General features: G+C 48.2%; 1 protein-coding gene across 1 annotated transcript in view; it reads left to right on the top strand.

Annotated features, from left to right (window-relative positions):
- The first annotated feature begins 1,721 nt into the window (after nucleotides 1–1,721).
- Nucleotides 1,722–19,686, top strand: part of LOC119974253 (von Willebrand factor A domain-containing protein 7-like) — an 88,482-nt gene continuing 70,517 nt past the window's right edge. Inside the window, exons 1-3 of the mRNA XM_038813022.1 lie at nucleotides 1,722–1,839; nucleotides 5,843–6,054; nucleotides 7,870–8,145. Coding sequence (XP_038668950.1) covers nucleotides 5,857–6,054; nucleotides 7,870–8,145 — 474 coding nt within the window. The 5' untranslated portion in view covers nucleotides 1,722–1,839; nucleotides 5,843–5,856. The remainder of the gene's footprint in view (nucleotides 1,840–5,842; nucleotides 6,055–7,869; nucleotides 8,146–19,686) is intronic.

Genomic DNA, 19,686 nt, shown 5'->3' with positions numbered 1-19,686 from the left:
AAAAGAAAAAGGAGACTTTTGTACGGTCTAGAAGTGTGGAGACAGTCGAAACCCTTGAGGAGTGTAAAGACAGTAGGCAGGTACTGAAGCGGGAAATTAGGAAGGCTAGGACGGGTCATGAAAAGTCCTTGGCAAGGAGCATTAAGGTGAATGCCAAAGCTTTTTATTCATATGTAAAAAGCAAGAGGGTGGCCAGGGAAAGGATTAGACCACTTAAGGACAGTGGGGACAATCTATGTGTTGAACCAGAGGAATTGAGAGAGGTACTAAATGAGCACTTTCATCAGTGTTCACCAAAGAAAGGGACTTTGTGGAAGGTGATTCTTGGGTCGGGTGTGTGGACAGTCATGTTAATATCGAAAAGGAGAAGGTATTGGGTCTTTTAAAAGATATTAAGGGGGGAAGTCTCCTGGGCTGCATGGGATTCACCCCAGAATACTGAGGGAAGCAAGGGAGGAAATTGCTGGGACCTTGACTGACATCTTTGTATCCTCATTGGCTACAGGTGAGATCCCAGAGGACTGGAGAATAGCTAATGTGGTACCGCTGTTTAAGAAAGGTAGCAGGGATAATCCTGGAAACTATAGGCCGGTGAGCCTCATATTGGTTGTAGATAAATTATTGGAGAGAATTCTCAAGGACAGGATGTATACCCATTTAGAAACAAATGGACTCATTAGCGATAGCATGGTTTTGTGAAGGGGAGATCGTGCCTCACTAACTTGATCGAGTTTCTTGAGGAGGTGACAAAGATGATTGATGAGGGGCAGGCTGTGGATGTTGTTTACATGGACTTCAGTAAAGCCTTTGACAAGGTGCCTCATGGCAGACTGGTACAAAAGGTGAAGTCACACGGGATCAGATGTGAGGTGGTAAAATGGATACAGAACTGGCTCGGTCACAGAAGGCAGAGGGTAGCAGTAGAAGGGTGTTTTTCTGAATGGAAGGTTGTGACTAGTGGTGTTCCGCAGAGATCTGTTTTGGGCCTCTGTTGTTTGTAGTATACATAAAGGATTTGGAGGAAAATGTAGTCGGTCTGAATAGTAAGTTCGCGGATGACACCAAGGTTGATGTTGAGGATTGTCAGAAGATACAGCAGAACATAGATAGGTTGGAGACTTGGGCAGAGAAATGGCAAATGGAGTTTAATCTGGACAAATCTGAAGTAATGCATTTTGGTAGGTCTAACATAGAGGGGAAGTATACCGTAAATGGTAAAACTCTTAGGAATATAGAAAGTCAGAGAGATCTGGGCATGCATGTCCACAGATCTTTGAAGGTGGCGATACAAGTGGACAGGGTGGTCAAGAAAGCATACGGAATGCTTACCTTCATTGGACGGGCGCGAGTATAAAAACTGGCAAACGATGTGCTAGGCATGTTTTTTACACAGAGGGTGGTGAGTGCCTGGAACGCATTACCAGGGGAGGCTGGGGAAGCAGATGCATTAATGGTGTTCAAAAGGCATCTTGACAAACACGTGGACAGGATGGGCATAGAGGGATACAGCACAAGGAAATGCTGAGAGTTTTGGTAAAGGTTGGTATCATGACTGGTATAGGCTTAGGAGAGCTGAAGAGCCGGTTCCTGTGCTGCATTGTTCTTTCTTCTAAATGTTATATTTATTTCCAGCAAATGTTTCCTGAGCCTGAGGCAAAGATGATTTTTTGAGTGACATCAAATGTATTGCAACACTCACAGCTCGCTATATAATCCTGACACACGGTTGTCACTATTCACACCCAGTTTCTCAATCTGAACTGGTCTGTTTTTGTTCTTCAGAGTGGGAGATCTCACATACTCAACATTCAGACATTCAGAGTAAGGATTACTCACTGTGTAAGTCTATAGTGGCACTGCTTATTCAGCAGGGTAAGTATCACTTACTGTGTAATTGTACAGATGATGTGGAGATGCCAGCTTTGGACTGGGGTGGGCACAGTAAGAAGTTTTACAACACCAGGTTAAAGTCCAACAGGTTTGTTTTGATTCACTAGCTTTCGGAGCACTGCTCCTTCCTCAAGTGAATGAAGAGGTGGGTTCCAGAAACACATATATAGACAAAGTCAATGATGCAAGACGATACTTTGAATGTGAGCTTTTGCAGGTAATTAAGTCTTTACAAGTCCAGGTGGGGAGACTGGAGAGCGGGATAATCACAGTTTAAAGAGGTGTGAATTGTCCAATCACTGTTTATTCAGCACAAGGGCCATTCACTTTCTAACTGTACAGTGTCACTTTACTCAGCAGGGTGAGGATCACTGACTGTGTAACTGTACAGAGTCATTGTTTATTCAGGGTAAGGATCACTCACTGTGTAACTGTGCAGAATCACTGTTTATTCAGGTAAGCGTCCTTCACTATGCAACTGTACAGAATCACTGTTTATTCAGGGTAAGGGTTGTTCATTATGCAACTGCACAGAATCACTGTTTATTCAGGGTAAGGGTCATTCACTATGCAACTGTACAGAATCACTGTTTATTAAGGGTAAGGGGCATTCACTATGCAACTGTACAGAATTACTGTTTATTCAGGGTAAGGGTCATTCACTATGCAACTGTACAGAATCACTGTTTATTAAGGGTAAGGGCCCTTCACTATGCAACTGTACAGAATCACTGTTTATTCAGGGTAAGGGTCGTTCACTATGCAACTGTACAGAATCACTGTTTATTCAGGGTAAGGGTCGTTCACTATGCAACTGTACAGAATCACTGTTTATTCAGGGTAAGGGTCATTCACTATGCAACTGCACAGAATCACTGTTTATTCAGGGTAAGCGTCATTCACTATGCAACTGTACAGAATTACTGTTTATTCAGGGTAAGCGTCGTTCACTATGCAACTGTACAGAATCACTGTTTATTCAGGATAAGGGTCGTTCACTATGCAACTGTACAGAGTCGGTGCTTAAAAGTTTCTGGTGGCATTTATAAGGCAGCTGAGAGAAATGTGGGTCCTTTTTAAAAATAAATTTAGTGTATCCAATTATTTTTTCCAATTAAGGGGCAATTTAGTGTGACCAATGCACCTAAGCTGCATATCTTTGTGTTGTGGGGGTGAAACACATGAAGACACGGGGAGAATGTACAAACTCCACACACACAGTGACCCGGGCTAGGATCGTACCGGGTCCTCAGTGCACTGGGCAGCAGTGCTAACCACTGCGTACCATGCCGCCCGTAAATGTGGGTCCTTTATGCAGGGTCAGGAGAATTTAAATTGGGAATAGAGAAATGGCAGAGAATCTAAATGATTTCATTGAGGCTGTTTTGACTAAGGGAGATAGAGGAAATATCCCAGGTGTAAAGATCGAAGGAACGAGGGATTAGAAGGTTGTATTGGAAAAATTGATGGGACTGAAAGGAGATAAATCCCCAGAGTCTGATAATATGCATCTCCGAATGTTGAAAGAGGTTGCTATAGAGATGATGCATGCATTGGATTTCACCTTCCAAAATTCTATAGATTCTGGAATGGTTCCTGAATATTAGATGGTAGCAAATGTCACCCCACTATTTAAGAAGGGAGGAAGAGAGAATCCATAGAACCCCTGCAGTGCAGAAGGAGGCCATTTGGCCCATCGAGTCTGCATTGACTCTCTAAAAGAGCACCCTACCTCGGGCCACTCCTCCACCATATCCCCGAAACCTCAACTACCCTGGCCAATGCACCTGACCTGCACATTTTGGACTGTGGGAGGAAACAGTGAGGGTGGCACGGTGGCACAGTGGTTAGCACTGCTGTCTCACAGCGCCAGGGACCCGTGTTCAATTGCAGACTTGGGTGACTGTCTGTGTGGAGTTTGTACGTTCTCTCCATGTCTGCATGGGTTTCCTCCCGGTGCTCCGGTTTCCTCCCTCAGTCCAAAGTTGTGCATGTTAGGTGGATTGGTCATGCTAAATTGCCCCTAAACGTCCAGGGATGTGCAGGTTAGGTTATGGGATTACAGAGATAGGGCAGAGTGGGCACCCGTAAATGGGCAGAGTGTTCATTCGAAGGGTCGGTGCAGACTCGATGGGCTGAATGGCCTCTGTCTGCACTGCAGGGATTTTCTGAAACTGGAGTACCCAGAGGAAACACACGCAGACGCGGGGAGAAAGTGCAAACGCCACACAGACAGTCACCCGAGGTCGGAATCCAACCCGGGGCCCTGGCGTTGTGAGGCAGCAGTGCTAATCACTGTGCCACATTGCCACCCTTAAACAAGCCCAGTCTGTCCAACCCTCCCTCTTGAGACAGCCCACTCTTTTTCTTTTTTTTAATCGCTTATTGTCACAAGTAGGCTTCAAATGAAGTTACTGTGAAGAGCCCCTAGTCGCCACATTCCGGCGCCTGTTCGGAGAGGCTGGTACGGGAATTGAACCGTGCTGCTGGCCTGCCTTGGTCTGCTTTAAAAGTCAGCAATTTAGCCCAGTGTGCTAAACCAGCCCCAATCCCGGTATTAATTAGTAAACTCTGGAGTATCATTGGATTTTCAGAAGGCTTTTGATAAAGTTAATCAGTGGAATGAAAGCACATGGGACTGGAGGCAATGTATTGCCAATAAATGTGAACGGAAAACAGAAAATACTGAATAATTTCAGCAGGTCTGACAATGTTGGTGGAAAGGGAAGGGAGCTAACATTTCAAGTCTGGATGACACTTTGTCAAAGGTGGAGAGAACTGGAAATAGGGTCAGAGTTATACTGTTGTGTGTGGGGGCGAGGGGAGGGGAGGTTGCGTGGAGCGGTGGGACTGCTTAGGGGGCCAGCAATATGTGGACATTGACAAAGATGTCGTGGTCAGAAAGACTAAGGGAATGTAAGTGAGGGTATTCAAGGCTGAGAAGGGTGCTGATAGTGGCACATTAAAAGATCAGAATGTGTTAATGGCAGAACAAAGGTAAGCGATGTGTCAAAGGGCAACTGGGAACAGGGACCTGATGGCCCAAGTGGGGTGGGGTGGGGCGGGGTAGGAGAGACAATGCTGAGGGAAGAATGGATTGATGGAAAGAATTAAACAAACTGATAGAAATAAAAAGGTGGTGACTGTGGAGGAGAGAGATCACAGACGGAAGTTGTTGAACGTCATCATGGATTAAGGATTGACTAACAGGCAGAAAATGGAGAGCAGTAATAAACGGATCATTCTCTCATTGGCAGAGGCTGGCTAGTGTAGTACCGCATAGATCAGTACTTGGGTCCCAGCTGTTCACAATATAATTGATGATTTGGATGTGGGAACCAAATGTAATATGATAGGGGGAGTGTGTACATGGGGCTGTGGGGGAGGATTAAATGGGTGGGCAGAGTCAGTGATGGGGAGAGTGTACATTGGGATGTGGGAAGGGATTAAATGGGTGGGTAGAGTCAGTGATAGGGGAGAGTGTACATTGGGATGTGGGAAAGGATTAAATGGGTGGGTAGAGTCAGTGATAGGGGAGAGTGTATATTGGGATGTGGGAGGGGATTAAATGGGTGGGTAGAGTCAGTGATAGGGGAGTGTGCACATTGGGATGTGGGAAGGGATTAAATGGGTGGGTAGAGTCAGTGATAAGGGGTGAATGTCCATGGGGATCTGGGATGGGATTAAATGGGTGGGTATGGTCAGTGAGAGGGGCAGAATGTAGTAGGGGATGTGAGAGAGTTGTGAGTCGATGGGTAGAGTCCCGGATTGACCATGATAAATGGCCCCTAAAAGTTCAAACGATTACATGGGGTACTGGGTTATGGAGATAGGGTGGTGGCGAGGCCGAGGTAAGGTCCTGTTTCAGAGGGCCGAATGGCCTCCTTATGTAGAAATTCTATAAATTCTATGATGATTCACGTTCTCTCAAGGTTTTCATTATATTTTTCAGGCTAGATCTTCGGAATGAAGATGAAGATTTTGTCATTTGGGATTGTGATCCTCCTCTTAACCAACCACATTCTCAGCTTCCAACCCAATAGAAGCAAAGGCAGCATCACGCACAGGGACATCACCAGGAATGGAGCTCTCCAGATCACATATAGAATATTCCAGCAACTTCCCAACTTCGAGGGAAAGGTCCTTGCTCCCAACTCCATTCCGGTGAGATAAATTAGCTTCCCATAAAAAGCCCCCTCCAACACAATAGAGTCTCCATATTGTGTCTGAGTATTTTTCCCCAACGTAACTCACTGAGGAACAACTCTAAAGCATAACAAGCTCACAGGGGATTCAATTCAACAATGTAGAGGGAGCCTTACTTTATATCTAACCCTGTGCTGTTCCTGTCCTGGGAGTGTTTGATGGAGACAGTGTAGAGGGAGCTTTACTCTGTATCTAACCCCGTTCTGTTCCTGTCCTGGGAGTGTTTGATGGGGACAGTGTAGAGGGAGCTTTACTCTGTATCTAACCCCGTGCTGTATCTAGAACATAGAACATAGAACAGTACAGCACAGAACAGGCCCTTCGGCCCTCAATGTGGTGCCGAGCAATGATCACCCCACTCAAACCCACGTATCCACCCTATACCCGTAACCCAACAATCCCCCCATTAACCTTACTTTTTAGGACACTACGGGCAATTTAGCATGGCCAATCCACCTAACCCGCACATCTTTGGACTGTGGGAGGAAACCGGAGCACCCGGAGGAAACCCACGCACACACGGGGAGGACGTGCAGACTCCACACAGACAGTGACCTAGCCGGGAATCGAACCTGGGACCCTGGAGCTGTGAAGCATTTATGCTAACCACCATGCTACCGTGCTTCCCTGTCCTGGGAATGTTTGATGGGGACAGTGTAGAGGGAGCTTTACTCTGTATCTAACCCCGTGCTGTACCTGCCCTGGGAGTGTTTGATGGGGACAGTGTAGAGGGAGCTTTGCTCTGTATCTAACCCCGTGCTGCACCTGTCCTGTGAGTGCTTGATGGGGACACTGTAGAGGGCGTTTTACTCTGTATCTAACCCCATGCTGTACCTGTCCTGGGAGGTTTCATGGGGACAGTGTAGAGGGACCTTTACTCTGTACCTAACCCCATGCTGTGCCTGTTCTGTGAGTGTTTGATGGGGACAGTGTCAAGGGAGCTTTACTCTGTATCTAACCTTGTTCTGTACCTGTCCAAGGAGTGTTTGATGGGGACAGTGTAGAGGGAGCTTACTCTGTATCTAACCCCGTGCTGCACCTGTCCTGGGAGTGTTTGATGGGGACAGTGTCAAGGGAGCTTTACTCTGTATCTAACCCCGAGCTGTACCTGTTCTGGGAGTTTTTAATGGGGACAGTGTTGAGGGAGATTTATTCTGTATCAAACCCCTTGCTGTATCTGTCATGGAGTATTTGATGAGCACAGTGTAGAGGCAGCTTTACTCTGTGTCTAACCCCATGCTATACCTGTCCTAGGAGTGTTTGATGGGGACAGTGTAGAGGGAGCTTTACTCTGCCTCTAACCCAATGCTGTACCTACCCTGCGCTGTCCAGTAGGAGCTTGAGCCTGTTTCCAACTTTGTGCTGTACCTGTCCTGGAAGTGTTTGATGGCAACAGTGTTGAGGAAACTTTACTCTGTATCTAACCCATGCTGTACCTGTCCTGGGAGTGTTTGATGAGGACAGTGTAGAGGCAGCTTTTTTCTGTATCTAACCCCGTGCTGTACCCGACCTGGGTGTGTTTGATGGGGATAGTGTGGAGGGAGCTTTACTCTGTATCTAACCCATGCTGTACCTGTCCTGGGAGTGTTTGATGGGGACAGTGTAGAGGCAGCTTTACTCTGTATCTAACCGCGTGCTGTACCCGACCTGGGTGTGTTTGATGGGGATGGTGTCGTGGGAGCTTTACACTGTATCCAACGCCATGCTGTCCTGTCCTGGGAGTGTTTGATGTGAAATATTTTGTTGACATAACTCAATCCTTTGCCCTTACAGGAATCTAAGCTGACTGCTGAGAGACTGTTCCAGTTGTATTACGGAGGGACGGTTTCAGCCTCAAAGTTCAGCAAGGCAATTGATGACATCGCCAGTGCCAATGCTATTGTCGACTATATCTATTTCTTCTCCTCTCTCCGCCACTTTGATTCTGAGACGCTGTTGGAGGGCAAGAGAAAGATCCTGGAACTGCTGACCAGTGTTGTGCAGAACATTCAGGAGGGGAATTTTCAATCTGCTCGGAAAAACACAGGCCGCCTCCTCCACACCCTGCAGGTAGGCTGGCGTCACAATGTATGGTTAATTCTGCATTATCGGCGCTACCAGATCTCTGCTGGATTTTTCCCTTTGCTTCTGCTGGTGCTGGGTGGGCGGGGAGGTGTTGGGGGAGGGGGGTCAGGATGCTGTTTTACGATTGCAGACGAGACCCCCAACATGGCTAGGAGACTGGAGGATACCTCAATATTTTACTGTAACTTTGTAAGGCTGTGAGGAAAGTGTTATGGGCCAGGGTTGAGAGAACCCCAAGCTTGTCAAGGAGGCACAGCCGGAGTGAGGCACTTCCAGAGTGGGAAGTTGGAACTTGGTAATTTGGTGCAGTAAGGTAATCAGGAAAGGTAAATGGTAAATCTAATTCTGCTGTTTTTCAGTTAAAGGTGCAGTGTGTAGCTTAGTGTCTGATTGGCTGAAGCTGCCCCCACCCTAATTGCTGAGAGGCAGTTATCTGTCAGTCACCTGAGGCCTGTTTATGGGGCACAAAAGGCACATTGTATTCTTCTCTTTGAAGTTTAGGTATTTTTCAGTCATCGGTTAGCTGAGGTCTGCATAAAAGGCAGACAGAAAGCGCACTCAGTAAGCTTGCACTTGTCAAGGAGACACAGCCGGAGTGAGGCACATCCAGAGTGGGAATTGCAACTTGGCAATTTGGTGCAGTGAGGTAATCAGGAAAGGTAAGTGGTAAATCTAATTCTGCTGTTTTTCAGTTAAAAGTGCAGTGTGTAGCTTAGTGTCTGATTGGCTGAAGTGCCCCCACCCTAATTGCCGAGAGGCAGTTATCTGTCAGTCACAAGAGGCTTGTTTAGGGGCACAAAGAGCACAATGTATTCTTCTCTTTGAAGTTAAGTATTTTTGAGTCATCGGTTAGCTGAGGTCTGCATAAAAAACAGACAGAAAGCGCACTTGGTAAGCTTGCGCTTGTCAAGGAGACACAGCTGGAGTGAGGCACATCCAGAGTGGGAATTGCAGCTTGGTAATTTGGTGCAGTGAGGTAATTCGGTGCAGAGTGAGAGAAGGTGCTTTTTCGGAGGTGCTTTTTAACCCTGGTAAGTGACTGGTAAGTAGTTTTTCTTTTCATTGTCTAATTTATTTATTTTTATTTTGAAATTGTAGTTGTATAAGTTAACTGAAGGTTTAAGACATGGCAGGAGATCCCAGACCCGTGGCATGCTCCTCGTGTGCAATGTGGGAGCTCAGGGACACGTCCACTGTCCCTGGTTCTTTCACGTGCAAGAAGTGTGTTCAGTTGCAGCTCCTGTTAGACCGCTTGACGGCTCTGGAGCAGCAGATGGACTCACTTTGGAGCATCCGCGATGCTGAGGAGGTCATGGATAGCACGTTTAGTGAGTTGGTCACACCGCAGGTGAAAGTTATTGAGGGAGATTGCAAACGGGTGACCAAAAGACAGAGCAAGAGTAGGAAGGCAGTGCAGGTGTCCCCTGCGGTCATCTCCTTGCAAAACAGATATACCGCTTTGGATACTGTTGGGGGAGATGGCTCACCAGGGGAAGGCAGTAGCAAGATTCATGGCATCGTGGCTGGCTCTACTGCACAGCAGGGTAGGAAGAAAAATGGCAGGGCTATAGTGATAGGGGACTCGATCGTAAGGGGAATAGACAGGCGGTCTGTGGACGCAATCGAGACTCCAGGATGGTATGTTGCCTCCCTGGTGCAAGGGTCAAGGATGTCTCGGAGCGGCTGCAGAACATTCTGGGAGGGGGAGGGTGAATAGCCAGCTGTCGTGGTGCACATAGGCACCAACGATATAGGTAAAAAACGGGATGAGGTCCTACAAGCGAAATTCAGGGAGTTAGGAGTTAAACTAAAACGTAGGACCTCAAAGGTAGTAATCTCAAGATTGCTACAAGTGCCACAAGCTAGTCAGAGTAGGAATGTCAGGATAGATAGGATGAATGCGTGGCTCGAGAGATGGTGCAAGAGGGAGGGTTTCAAATTCCTGGGGCATTGGGACCGGTTCTGGGGGAGGTGGGACCAGTACAAACCGGACGGTCTGCACCTGGGCAGGACTGGAACCGATGTCCTAGGGGGGGTGTTTGCTAGATATGTTGGGGAGGGTTTAAACTAATGTGGCAGGGGGATGGGAACCGATGCAGGAATTTGGAAGGTAGTAAAACAGGGACAGAAGCAAAAGGAAGAAAGGGGGAAAGTGCAAGGCAGAGAAGACATAGTCAAAAATCAAAAAGGGCGACAGTACAAGGTACAGTGACTGAGGGGAGCTCAGTGAATAGGCCCAGTAATACCAAAAGGAATAAAACTGGAGATGTTAAGATTCAAAACAGAGGTAAAAGAAACCAACATAAGTGTACTTTACCTGAATGCTCGTAGTATTCGGAATAAAGTAAATGAGTTGATGGCGCAAATCATCGTGAATGACTATGATTTAGAGGCCGTTACTGAAACATGGTTAAAGGATGGTCACGACTGGGAGTTAAATATCCGAGGGTATCAAACTATTCTGAAGGACAGAGTGGATGGTAAGGGAGGTTGTGTTGCTCTGTTATTTAAGGATGACATCCGGGCAATAGTAAGGGATGTCATCGGTGCTATGGAGGATAAGGTTGAATCCATTTGGGTGGAAATCAGGACTAGTAAGGCGAAAAAGTCACTGATAGGAGTAGTCTATCGGCCACCAAATAGCAACGTTATGGTGGGGCAGGTAATAAACAAAGAAATAACTGATTCATGTAGAAATGGTACAGCAGTTATCATGGGGGATTTTAATCTACATGTCGATTGGTTTAACGAGGTTGGTCAAGGCAACCTTGAGGAGGAGTTTATAGAAAGTATCCGCGATAGTTTCCTAGAACAGTATGTAATGGAACCTACGAGGGAACAAGTGGTCCTAGATCTTGTCCTGTGTAATGAGACAGGATTGATTAATGATCTCATAGTTAGGGATCCTCTCGGAAGGAGCGATCACAACATGGTGGAATTTAAAATACAGATGGAAGGTGAGAAGGTAAAATCAAAAACTAGTGTTTTGTGTTTAAACAAAGGAGATTACAATGGGATGAGAGAAGAACTAGTTAAGGTAGACTGGAAGCAAAGACTTTATGGTGGAACAGTTGAGGAACAGTGGGGAACCTTCCAAGCGATTTTTCACGGTGCTCAGCAGAGATTTATACCAACAAAAAGGAAGGACGGTAGAAAGAGGGAAAATCGACCATGGATATCTAAGGAAATAAGGGAGAGTATCAAATTGAAGGAAAAAGCATATCAAGTGGCAAAGATTGGTGGGAGACTAGAGGACTGGGAAATCTTTAGGGGGCAACAGAAAGCTACTAAAAAAGCTATAAAGAAGAGTAAGATAGAGTATGAGAGTAAACTTGCTCAGAATATAAAAACAGACAGTAAACGTTTTTACAAATATATAAAACAAAAAAGAGTGGCTAAAGTCAATATTGGTCCTTTAGAGGATGAGAAGGGAGTTTTAATAATGGGAGATGAGGAAATGGCTGAGGAACTGAACAGGTTTTTTGGGTCAGTCTTCACAGTGGAAGACACAAATAACATGCCAGCGACTGATAGAAATGAGGCTATGACAGGTGAGGACCTTGAGAGGATTGTTATCACTAAGGAGGTAGTGATGGGCAAGCTAATGGGGCTAAAGGTAGATAAGTCTCCTGGCCCTGATGGAATGCATCCCAGAGTGCTAAAAGAGATGGCTAGCGAAATTGCAGATGCACTAATGATTTACCAAAATTCACTAGACTCTGGGGTGGTCCCGGTGGATTGGAAATTAGCAAACGTGACACCACTGTTTAAAAAAGGAAGTAGGCAGAAAGCAGGAAATTATAGGCCAGTGAGCTTAACTTCGGTAGTAGGGAAGATGCTGGAATGTATCATCAAGGAAGAAATAGCGAGGCACCTGGATATAAATTGTCCAATTGGGCAGACGCATCATGGGTTCATGAAGGGCAGGTCGTGCCTAGCTAATTTAGTGGAATTTTTTGAGGACATTACCAGTGCAGTAGATAACGGGGAGCCAATGGATGTGGTATATCTGGATTTCCAGAAAGCTTTGACAAAGTGCCACACAAAAGGTTGCTGCATAAGATAAAGATGCATGGCATTAAGGGTAAAGTAGTAGCATGGACAGAGGATTGGTTAATTAATAGAAAGCAAAGAGTGGGGATTAATGGGTGTTTCTCTGGTTGGCAATCAGTAGCTAGTGGTGTCCCTCAGGGATCCGTGTTGGGCCCACAATTGTTCACAATTTACATAGATGATTTGGAGTTGGGGACCAAGGGCAATGTGTCCAAGTTTGCAGATGACACTAAGATGAGTGGTAAAGCGAAAAGTGCAGAGGATACTGAAAGTCTGCAGAGGGATTTGGATAGGTTATCTGAATGAGCTAGGGTCTGGCAGATGGAATACAATGTTGACAAATGTGAGGTTATCCATTTTGGTAGGAATAACAGCAAACGGGATTATTATTTAAACGATAAAATATTAAAGCATGCCGCTGTGCAGAGAGACCTGGGTGTGCTAGTGCATGAGTCTAGGAAAGTTGGTTTACAGGTGCAACAGGTGATTAAGAAGGCAAATGGAATTTTGTCCTTCATTGCTAGAGGGATGGAATCTAAGACTAGGGAGGTTATGTTGCAATTGTATAAGATGTTAGTGAGGCCACACCTGGAGTATTGTGTTCAGTTTTGGTCTCCTTACTTGAGAAAGGACATACTGGCACTGGAGGGTGTGCAGAGGATTTTTAAGAGATTTAAGAAATGTACACAACAAATATACTTTTTTGTTTCAAAAAACAACACACACAAACAGGTATAATAATATAGTCCAATTTATTGTTCTTCTTCCTCCAACTGGAATCCCTCTCGATTGACAGTCTCTTTGAACAAGAAGGTCTCTACATGATCCATCCATTTTTCTACACCTCGGCATTTCTCTTTAATGTCAGATACTTTAGTTCAATCTGATCACAGACTCCCTTGTAATTCTCCAACACAGGAGCATTGGTTATCACAGCTTTCAGGCAGTCAAATGCCTGTTGAAAGTCCGCTGTTCACTGAAAATTTTGTCGTTTCTTCAGCAAGTCCATCAGTGGAGCCCCACGCCACAAAGATTTTGCACAAATTTTCGATCAAATCCACTCATGCCAAGAAATCGCATTATTTCCCGTTGTGTCGAGGGGATTGGAAACTTACCAATAACTTTTGGTTTTACCATCCTGTGGGACCATTCGACCCTGCCCGATTGTATGGCCGAGGAAAGTGACTTGGGCTTTTCCAAATTCACTTTTGGCTGGGTTTACCACCAAACCCGCCTTCTGAAATTGATCGAATAACTCTATCAGATGTTTTAAATGTTCTTTCCATGTCTGGCTGAAAATTACCAGATTGTCGATGTATACAGCACAATTGGGTAATCCTGAAACAGCTTTGTTAGTTAACCGTTGAAATGTGGCTGGGGCGTTGTTCATGCCAGATGGACAAGTCCTTTGTCCGGATCCTGCGTGGCTGGTGGAAGAAGTGGTTCTGCTTCTGCAGGGCTCATCCGTCTGGTAGCGATCGTTGGTCTTAAACTTGTCTGTCTGGTCGTTATGCTGCACTTGGGTTGGCATAGGCCGGATCCAAGAGAGACCGAGCACATGGCTGTGTCTCTTCTTCTCCCTCTGGGATTTCACGCTCTTTGGGGTGGTCCTTAACTTGGACCCAACAATTCGACAGGCTTCGATCACTGCCTTCGATTTTGGCCAATAAAGGGACGGGTGCCTTGATGGCTGGGCGTGTCCTTAGCGGTCATTGACTTTGACTGTTAGGGCTCCCTGAGTAAAGGGAGTGGTGCCAATTAGTCTGTATCTGTATCGGTTACCTGAGTACAGTTCTTTTGTTCTGGGGAAATGGGCCATTAGAATGCAAACGAGCGGGGGGTTTCGATCGCATCTAGCTATCTGGGTTGCAAATTCAACCACAAGCTCTGAGTCTATCTGAGTCCTGGGTTGGCCATAATTCCCATGGTCCTTTGCAGGTGGCCATCTGAGATGGCTACACCTTTTAAGCATATTCACATGATACACTCGGTGAGTCTTCCTTCTATCTGGAGTTTTTACCACATAATTCACCTCACTTAATTTTCTTTCAATCTGATAAGGTCCACAAAACCTTGCTTTTCAAGGTTCACCTACCACTGGTAACAATGCTAAAACCTTATCTCCACTGGCAAAACTACGAAATTTGGATTTCTTGTATGCTACCCATTTCATCACATGTTGTGCACCTTTTGAATGCTGTCTAAGTAATTCACCTGCCCTATTTAATCGTTCCCTAAAATTTGACACGTAATCCAATAATGTAAGTTCGGATTTCTCACTCACCAGTTTTTCCTTAATTAATTTAAGTGGTCCTCTTACCTTATGACCAAAAATTAGTTCAAAAGGACTGGATTTGGTTGACTCATCAGTGCATCCCTTTTTTTTTAAAAATAATTTTTATTGAAAAATTTTAAATTTATACAACAATAACGCACCATAGTAAAATACCAAAAATAACAATAATATTAGCAATCATAAACATTCGCCCCACCTCCATGAACAACACAGCATTTTAACAACACAAATTAACACAATATAAAGTTACAGAATAGAAACTACAATAAGGAAACCACCCCCCCCCCCCCCCCCCACCCCCCAGGGTTGCTGCTGTTATTGACCAAGATACCTATCTTTGAGCCAGGAAGTCCAGAAAAGGCTGCCATCGTTTATAGAACCCTTGTATTGATCCTCTCAGGGCAAATTTGACCCTTTCCAATTTTATAAATCCCGCCATGTCACTGATCCAGGTCTCCACGCTTGGGGGCCTCGCATCCTTCCACTGCAGCAAGATCCTTCATCGGGCTACTAGGGACGCAAAGGCCAGGACACCGGCCTCTTTCACCTCCTGCACTCCCGGCTCTACCGCAACTCCAAAAATCGCGAGTCCCCACCCGGGTTTGACCCTGGATCCAACCACCCTCGACACCGTCCTCGCCACCCCCTTCCACAATTCTTCCAGTGCTGGGCATGCCCAGAACATATGGGCGTGGTTCGCTGGACTCCCCGAACACCTGGTGCACCTGTCCTCACCCCCAAAGAACCTACTCATCCTAGTCCCGGACATGTGGGCCCGGTGCAGCACCTTAAATTGGATGAGACTAAGCCTCGCACATGAGGAGGAAGAGTTGACTCTCTCCAGGGCATCCGCCCAAGTCCCGTCCTCTATCTGCTCCCCGAGTTCCTCCTCCCATTTAGCCTTCAGCTCCTCCACTGACGACTCCTCAACCTCCTGCATTAACTTATAGATGTCAGACACCTTCCCCTCTCCGACCCACACCCCCGAAAGCACTTTGTCCATCGTCCCCCGCGAGGGCAGCAGAGGGAATCCCTCTACCTGTCGCCTAGCAAACGCCTTTACCTGCAAGTATCTGAACATGTTCCCTTGGGAAAGCCCAAATTTATCTTCCAGTTCCCCCAGGCCCGCAAACCTCCCGCCAATAAACAGGTCCCTCAATTTACTAATGCCCACCCTTTGCCACCCCCTAAATCCCCCATCTTTGTTCCCCGGGATGAACCGATGATTACCACCCAGTGGAGCCTCCATCGAGCCCCCTGTTTCCCCCCGATGCCGTCTCCACTGTCCCCAGATTCTTAGGGTCGCCGCCACCACCGGGCTCGTGGTAAACCTCTTGGGGAGAGCGGCAACGGCGCCGTTACCATGGCACCCAGGCTCGTACCTCTACATGACGCCAGCTCCATTCTTTTCCATGCCGCCCCTCCCCCCTCCATCACCCATTTACGCACCATTGACACATTGGCCGCTCAATAGTACCCCAGAAAGTTGGGCAGCGCCAGCCCGCCTCTATCCCTCCCTCGCTCCAGGAACACCCTCTTCACTCTCGGAGTCCCATGTGCCCACACAAAGCTCAAAATACTGCTAGTCACTCTCCTAAAGAAGGCCCTGGGGATAAAGATGGGCAGGCACTGAAAGAGGAACAAGAACCTCGGAAGCACCGTCATTTTGACGGACTGTACCCTCCCCGCCAACGACAATGGCAGCATGTCCCACCTCTTAAACTCCTCCTCCATCTGATCTACAAGTCTGGTGAAATTATGTTTGTGAAGAGTCCCCCAGTCCCTGGCCACCTGCACCCCCAGGTACCTAAAGCTCTCCCCTACCCGCCTAAGCGGGAGCCTACCAATTCCTTCCTCCTGGTCTCCAGGGTGCACCACAAACACCTCACTCTTGCCTAAATTTAATTTATAACCTGAAAAGGTCCCAAACTCAGCTAGCAGCTCCATCACCGCGGCATCCCTCCCACCGGGTCCGCCACATACAGTAACAGGTTATCGGCATACAACGACACCCTATGTTCCTCCCCACCTCGCACCAAGCCTCTCCACCTCTCTGAATCCCTCAACGCCATCGCCAGCGGCTCGATTGCCAGTGCAAACAACAAGGGGGACAGGGGGCAACCCTGCCTGGTCCCTCGGTAAAGCCGGAAGTACTCCAACCTCCTCCCATTCGTGGCCACGCACGCCATCGGGGCCTCATATAGCAGCCTTACCCATCTAATGAACCCTTCACCAAATCCAAACCTCCCCAACACCTCCCATAGGTACCCCCACTCCACTCTATCAAAGGCCTTCTCCGCATCCAGCGCCACCACTATCTCTGCCTCCCCCTCAATCGCCGGCATCATGATGACATTCAACAATCTCCGCACATTCGTGTTCAGCTACCTTCCCTTCACAAAACCTGTCTGGTCCTCGTACACAACCCCTGGCACACAGTCCTCTATCCTGGTGGCCAGGATTTTTGCCAGCACCTTAGCATCCACGTTGAGGAGAGATATGGGCCTGTATGAACCACACTGCTGGGGGTCCTTGTCCCTCTTTAAAAGTAACGAGATCAGCGCCCGCGACATCGTCGGGGGCAAAGTCCCCCCTTCCCACGCTTCATTGAATGTCCGCACCAGCAAGGGGCCCACTAGGTCCACAAACATTTTATAAAATTCCACTGGGAACCCATCCGGCCCCGGTGCCTTCCCTGACTTCATCTGCCTGATCCCCTTAACTAGCTCCTCCAGCTCAATCGGCGCACCCAACCCCTCCACCTTCTCCTCCTGCACCTTCGGGAAAGGAAGCCCGTCGAGGAACCTCTCCATTTCCCTCCTCTCCCCCGTTGGCTCCAACCGGTACAGTTCCCCGTAAAAGTCCTTGAAGACCTCATTCACCTCTACCCCCTTCCGCACCACATTCCCACTCTTGTCTCTCACTCCAGCAATTTCCTTAGCCGCATCCCGCTTGCGGAGTTGATGAGCCAGCATCCTACTCGCCTTTTCACCATGTTCGTACACTGCCCCTTGTGCCTTCCTCCACTGTGCCTCCGCCTTTCTAGTGGTCAACAAATCAAATTTAACCTGCAGGCTGCGCCTCTCCCCCAACAGTCCCTCCTCTGGTGCCTCTGCATACCTTCTGTCTACCTCCAGCATCTTTCCCACCAGTCTATCCCTCTCACTCCTCTCCCTGTGTGCTCGGATGGATATCAGCTCCCCACGAATTACTGCCTTCAGGGCTTCCCAGACCATCCCCACCTGAACCTCCCCCATATCATTCACTTCGAGGTACCCCTCAATACTTGCCCGGACCCTCCTACACACCTCCTCCTCCGCCAGCAACCCCACATCCAACCGCCACAACGGGCGCTGGTCCCGCACCTCCCCCATCTCCAACTCTATCCAATGCAGAGCGTGGTCGGAGATTGCAATGGCCGAATACTCGGCCTCCTCCACTCTCGGAATCAGTCCCCTACTCACCACGAAGAAGTCTATCCGAGAGTAGACCCTATGTACGTGGGAGAAGAAAGAGTACTCGCGTGCCCTCGGCCTCACAAACCTCCATGGATCCACCCCACCCATCTGGTCCATAAACCCTCTCAGTACCTTGGCCGCCGCCGGCCTCTTACCCGTCCTAGAGCTGGACCGATCCAATGAAGGATCCAACACCGCATTTAAGTCCCCCCCCCCCCCCATGATCAGACCTCCCGCCTCCAGATCCGGGACCCGTCCCAACATACGCCTCATAAAGCCCGCATCGTCCCAATTTGGGGCATACACACTAGCAAGTACCACCTTCTCTCCTTGTAGCCTGCCCCTAACCATAACATACCTACCCCACTTATCCGCCACCACCTCCGATGCCTCAAACAACACATTTTTCCCCACCAGAATCGCCACTCCCCGGTTCTTCACATCCAACACAGAGTGGAAAACCTGCCCCACCCATCCCTTCCTCAGGCGGACCTGGTCCGCCACCTTCAGGTGGGTCTCCTGAAGCATTACCACATCTGCCTTTAGCCCCTTCAGATGAGCAAGTACCCTTGACCGCTTCACCGGCCCATTCAATCCTCTTGCATTCCAGGTGACCAACCGGATCAGAGGGCATCCCGCCCCCCCTCCCCCGTCGACTAGCCATAGCCCGTCGACTGCCCGCCCCAGGCCAGCACCCCCTGCCCGACCCAGTCCCCACAGCGACAACACCTCACCTCTGTCTCCCCCAGCCCCCACCAGCGCCTTCCTGACCCTACCAGCAGCAACCCGGTATTCCCCTTTCCCCCCTCCCTTCCCCCCCAGTCTAGGAACCATCCCAGCCGCGAACCGTCCTCCATTGTACTTCCGTGGGTCAGCTAACTTCTGCTGACCCCGGAAACTCCCACCAATAACCCGACCATCCCCCAATCTATCCCTCTTCCAGGCACCGCTCCAGCGCGGGGAAGAACCAGTTAAGGCCCCGCCTCCCCCGTCATCGTCTCCGCCCCCCCCAGCCCCGCAGCACGGGAAACCAGAGGAAAGCCCGCGCTTTCGCACTGCCCCACCACACCCTTCTGACGCAGCTCCCAAATACCAGCCCCACTCCATACCCCCAACCCGACATAGAATACAACAAACCCCCCGACCCTCCCCGCAAGATACAAAACTCAAACAATGCCCCACAGCAAAAAAAATAACAGAACACCCCCATAAATAACCATATCAAAATTGCAAAAGTACAAAAAAAAAGGACACAGCAACAGCAGAAACCAGCAATAAAGCATTACAACCGACCCTTGAAGTCTGGAAAGCAGCGCAAGAGAGCAGCTTGTTGCTCCTGGGCCCACAGCCTCCACTCCTCTGGAGCTCCGCCGGCCGCCATCTTGGATTCCTTCCCCCGTTTTTTCTGGGGAGCTGCTGCCGTTTTTTCCCCCTTTCCACTCCGAGTTCGAGTCATGGACTGCGGGGAAAGTCGATCAGCACACCTTCTCCCACCGGGAGACCTCGAAAAATTTCCGTTTTGGGCTCTAAAAAGAGCCGAAAAGTCCGTTTAAAACGGGAGCTCCCAAATGTGCGGCTTCCTACGTCATCGCCGCCACCGGAAGTCCTCATTAGTGCATCCCTAATTGCAAACAGTACGAATGGAATTCCTTCATCCCAATCCTCTGGATAATCTTGAAAATAAGCTCTCAACATTGTCTTTAATGTCTGATGCCACCT

The sequence above is a fragment of the Scyliorhinus canicula genome, chromosome 12 (assembly GCF_902713615.1).
Source record: "Scyliorhinus canicula chromosome 12, sScyCan1.1, whole genome shotgun sequence".
NCBI classification, from domain to species: domain Eukaryota; kingdom Metazoa; phylum Chordata; class Chondrichthyes; order Carcharhiniformes; family Scyliorhinidae; genus Scyliorhinus; species Scyliorhinus canicula.
The sequence above is the reverse complement of the archived record's forward strand: the minus strand, read 5'-3'. Positions and strand labels throughout refer to the sequence as shown.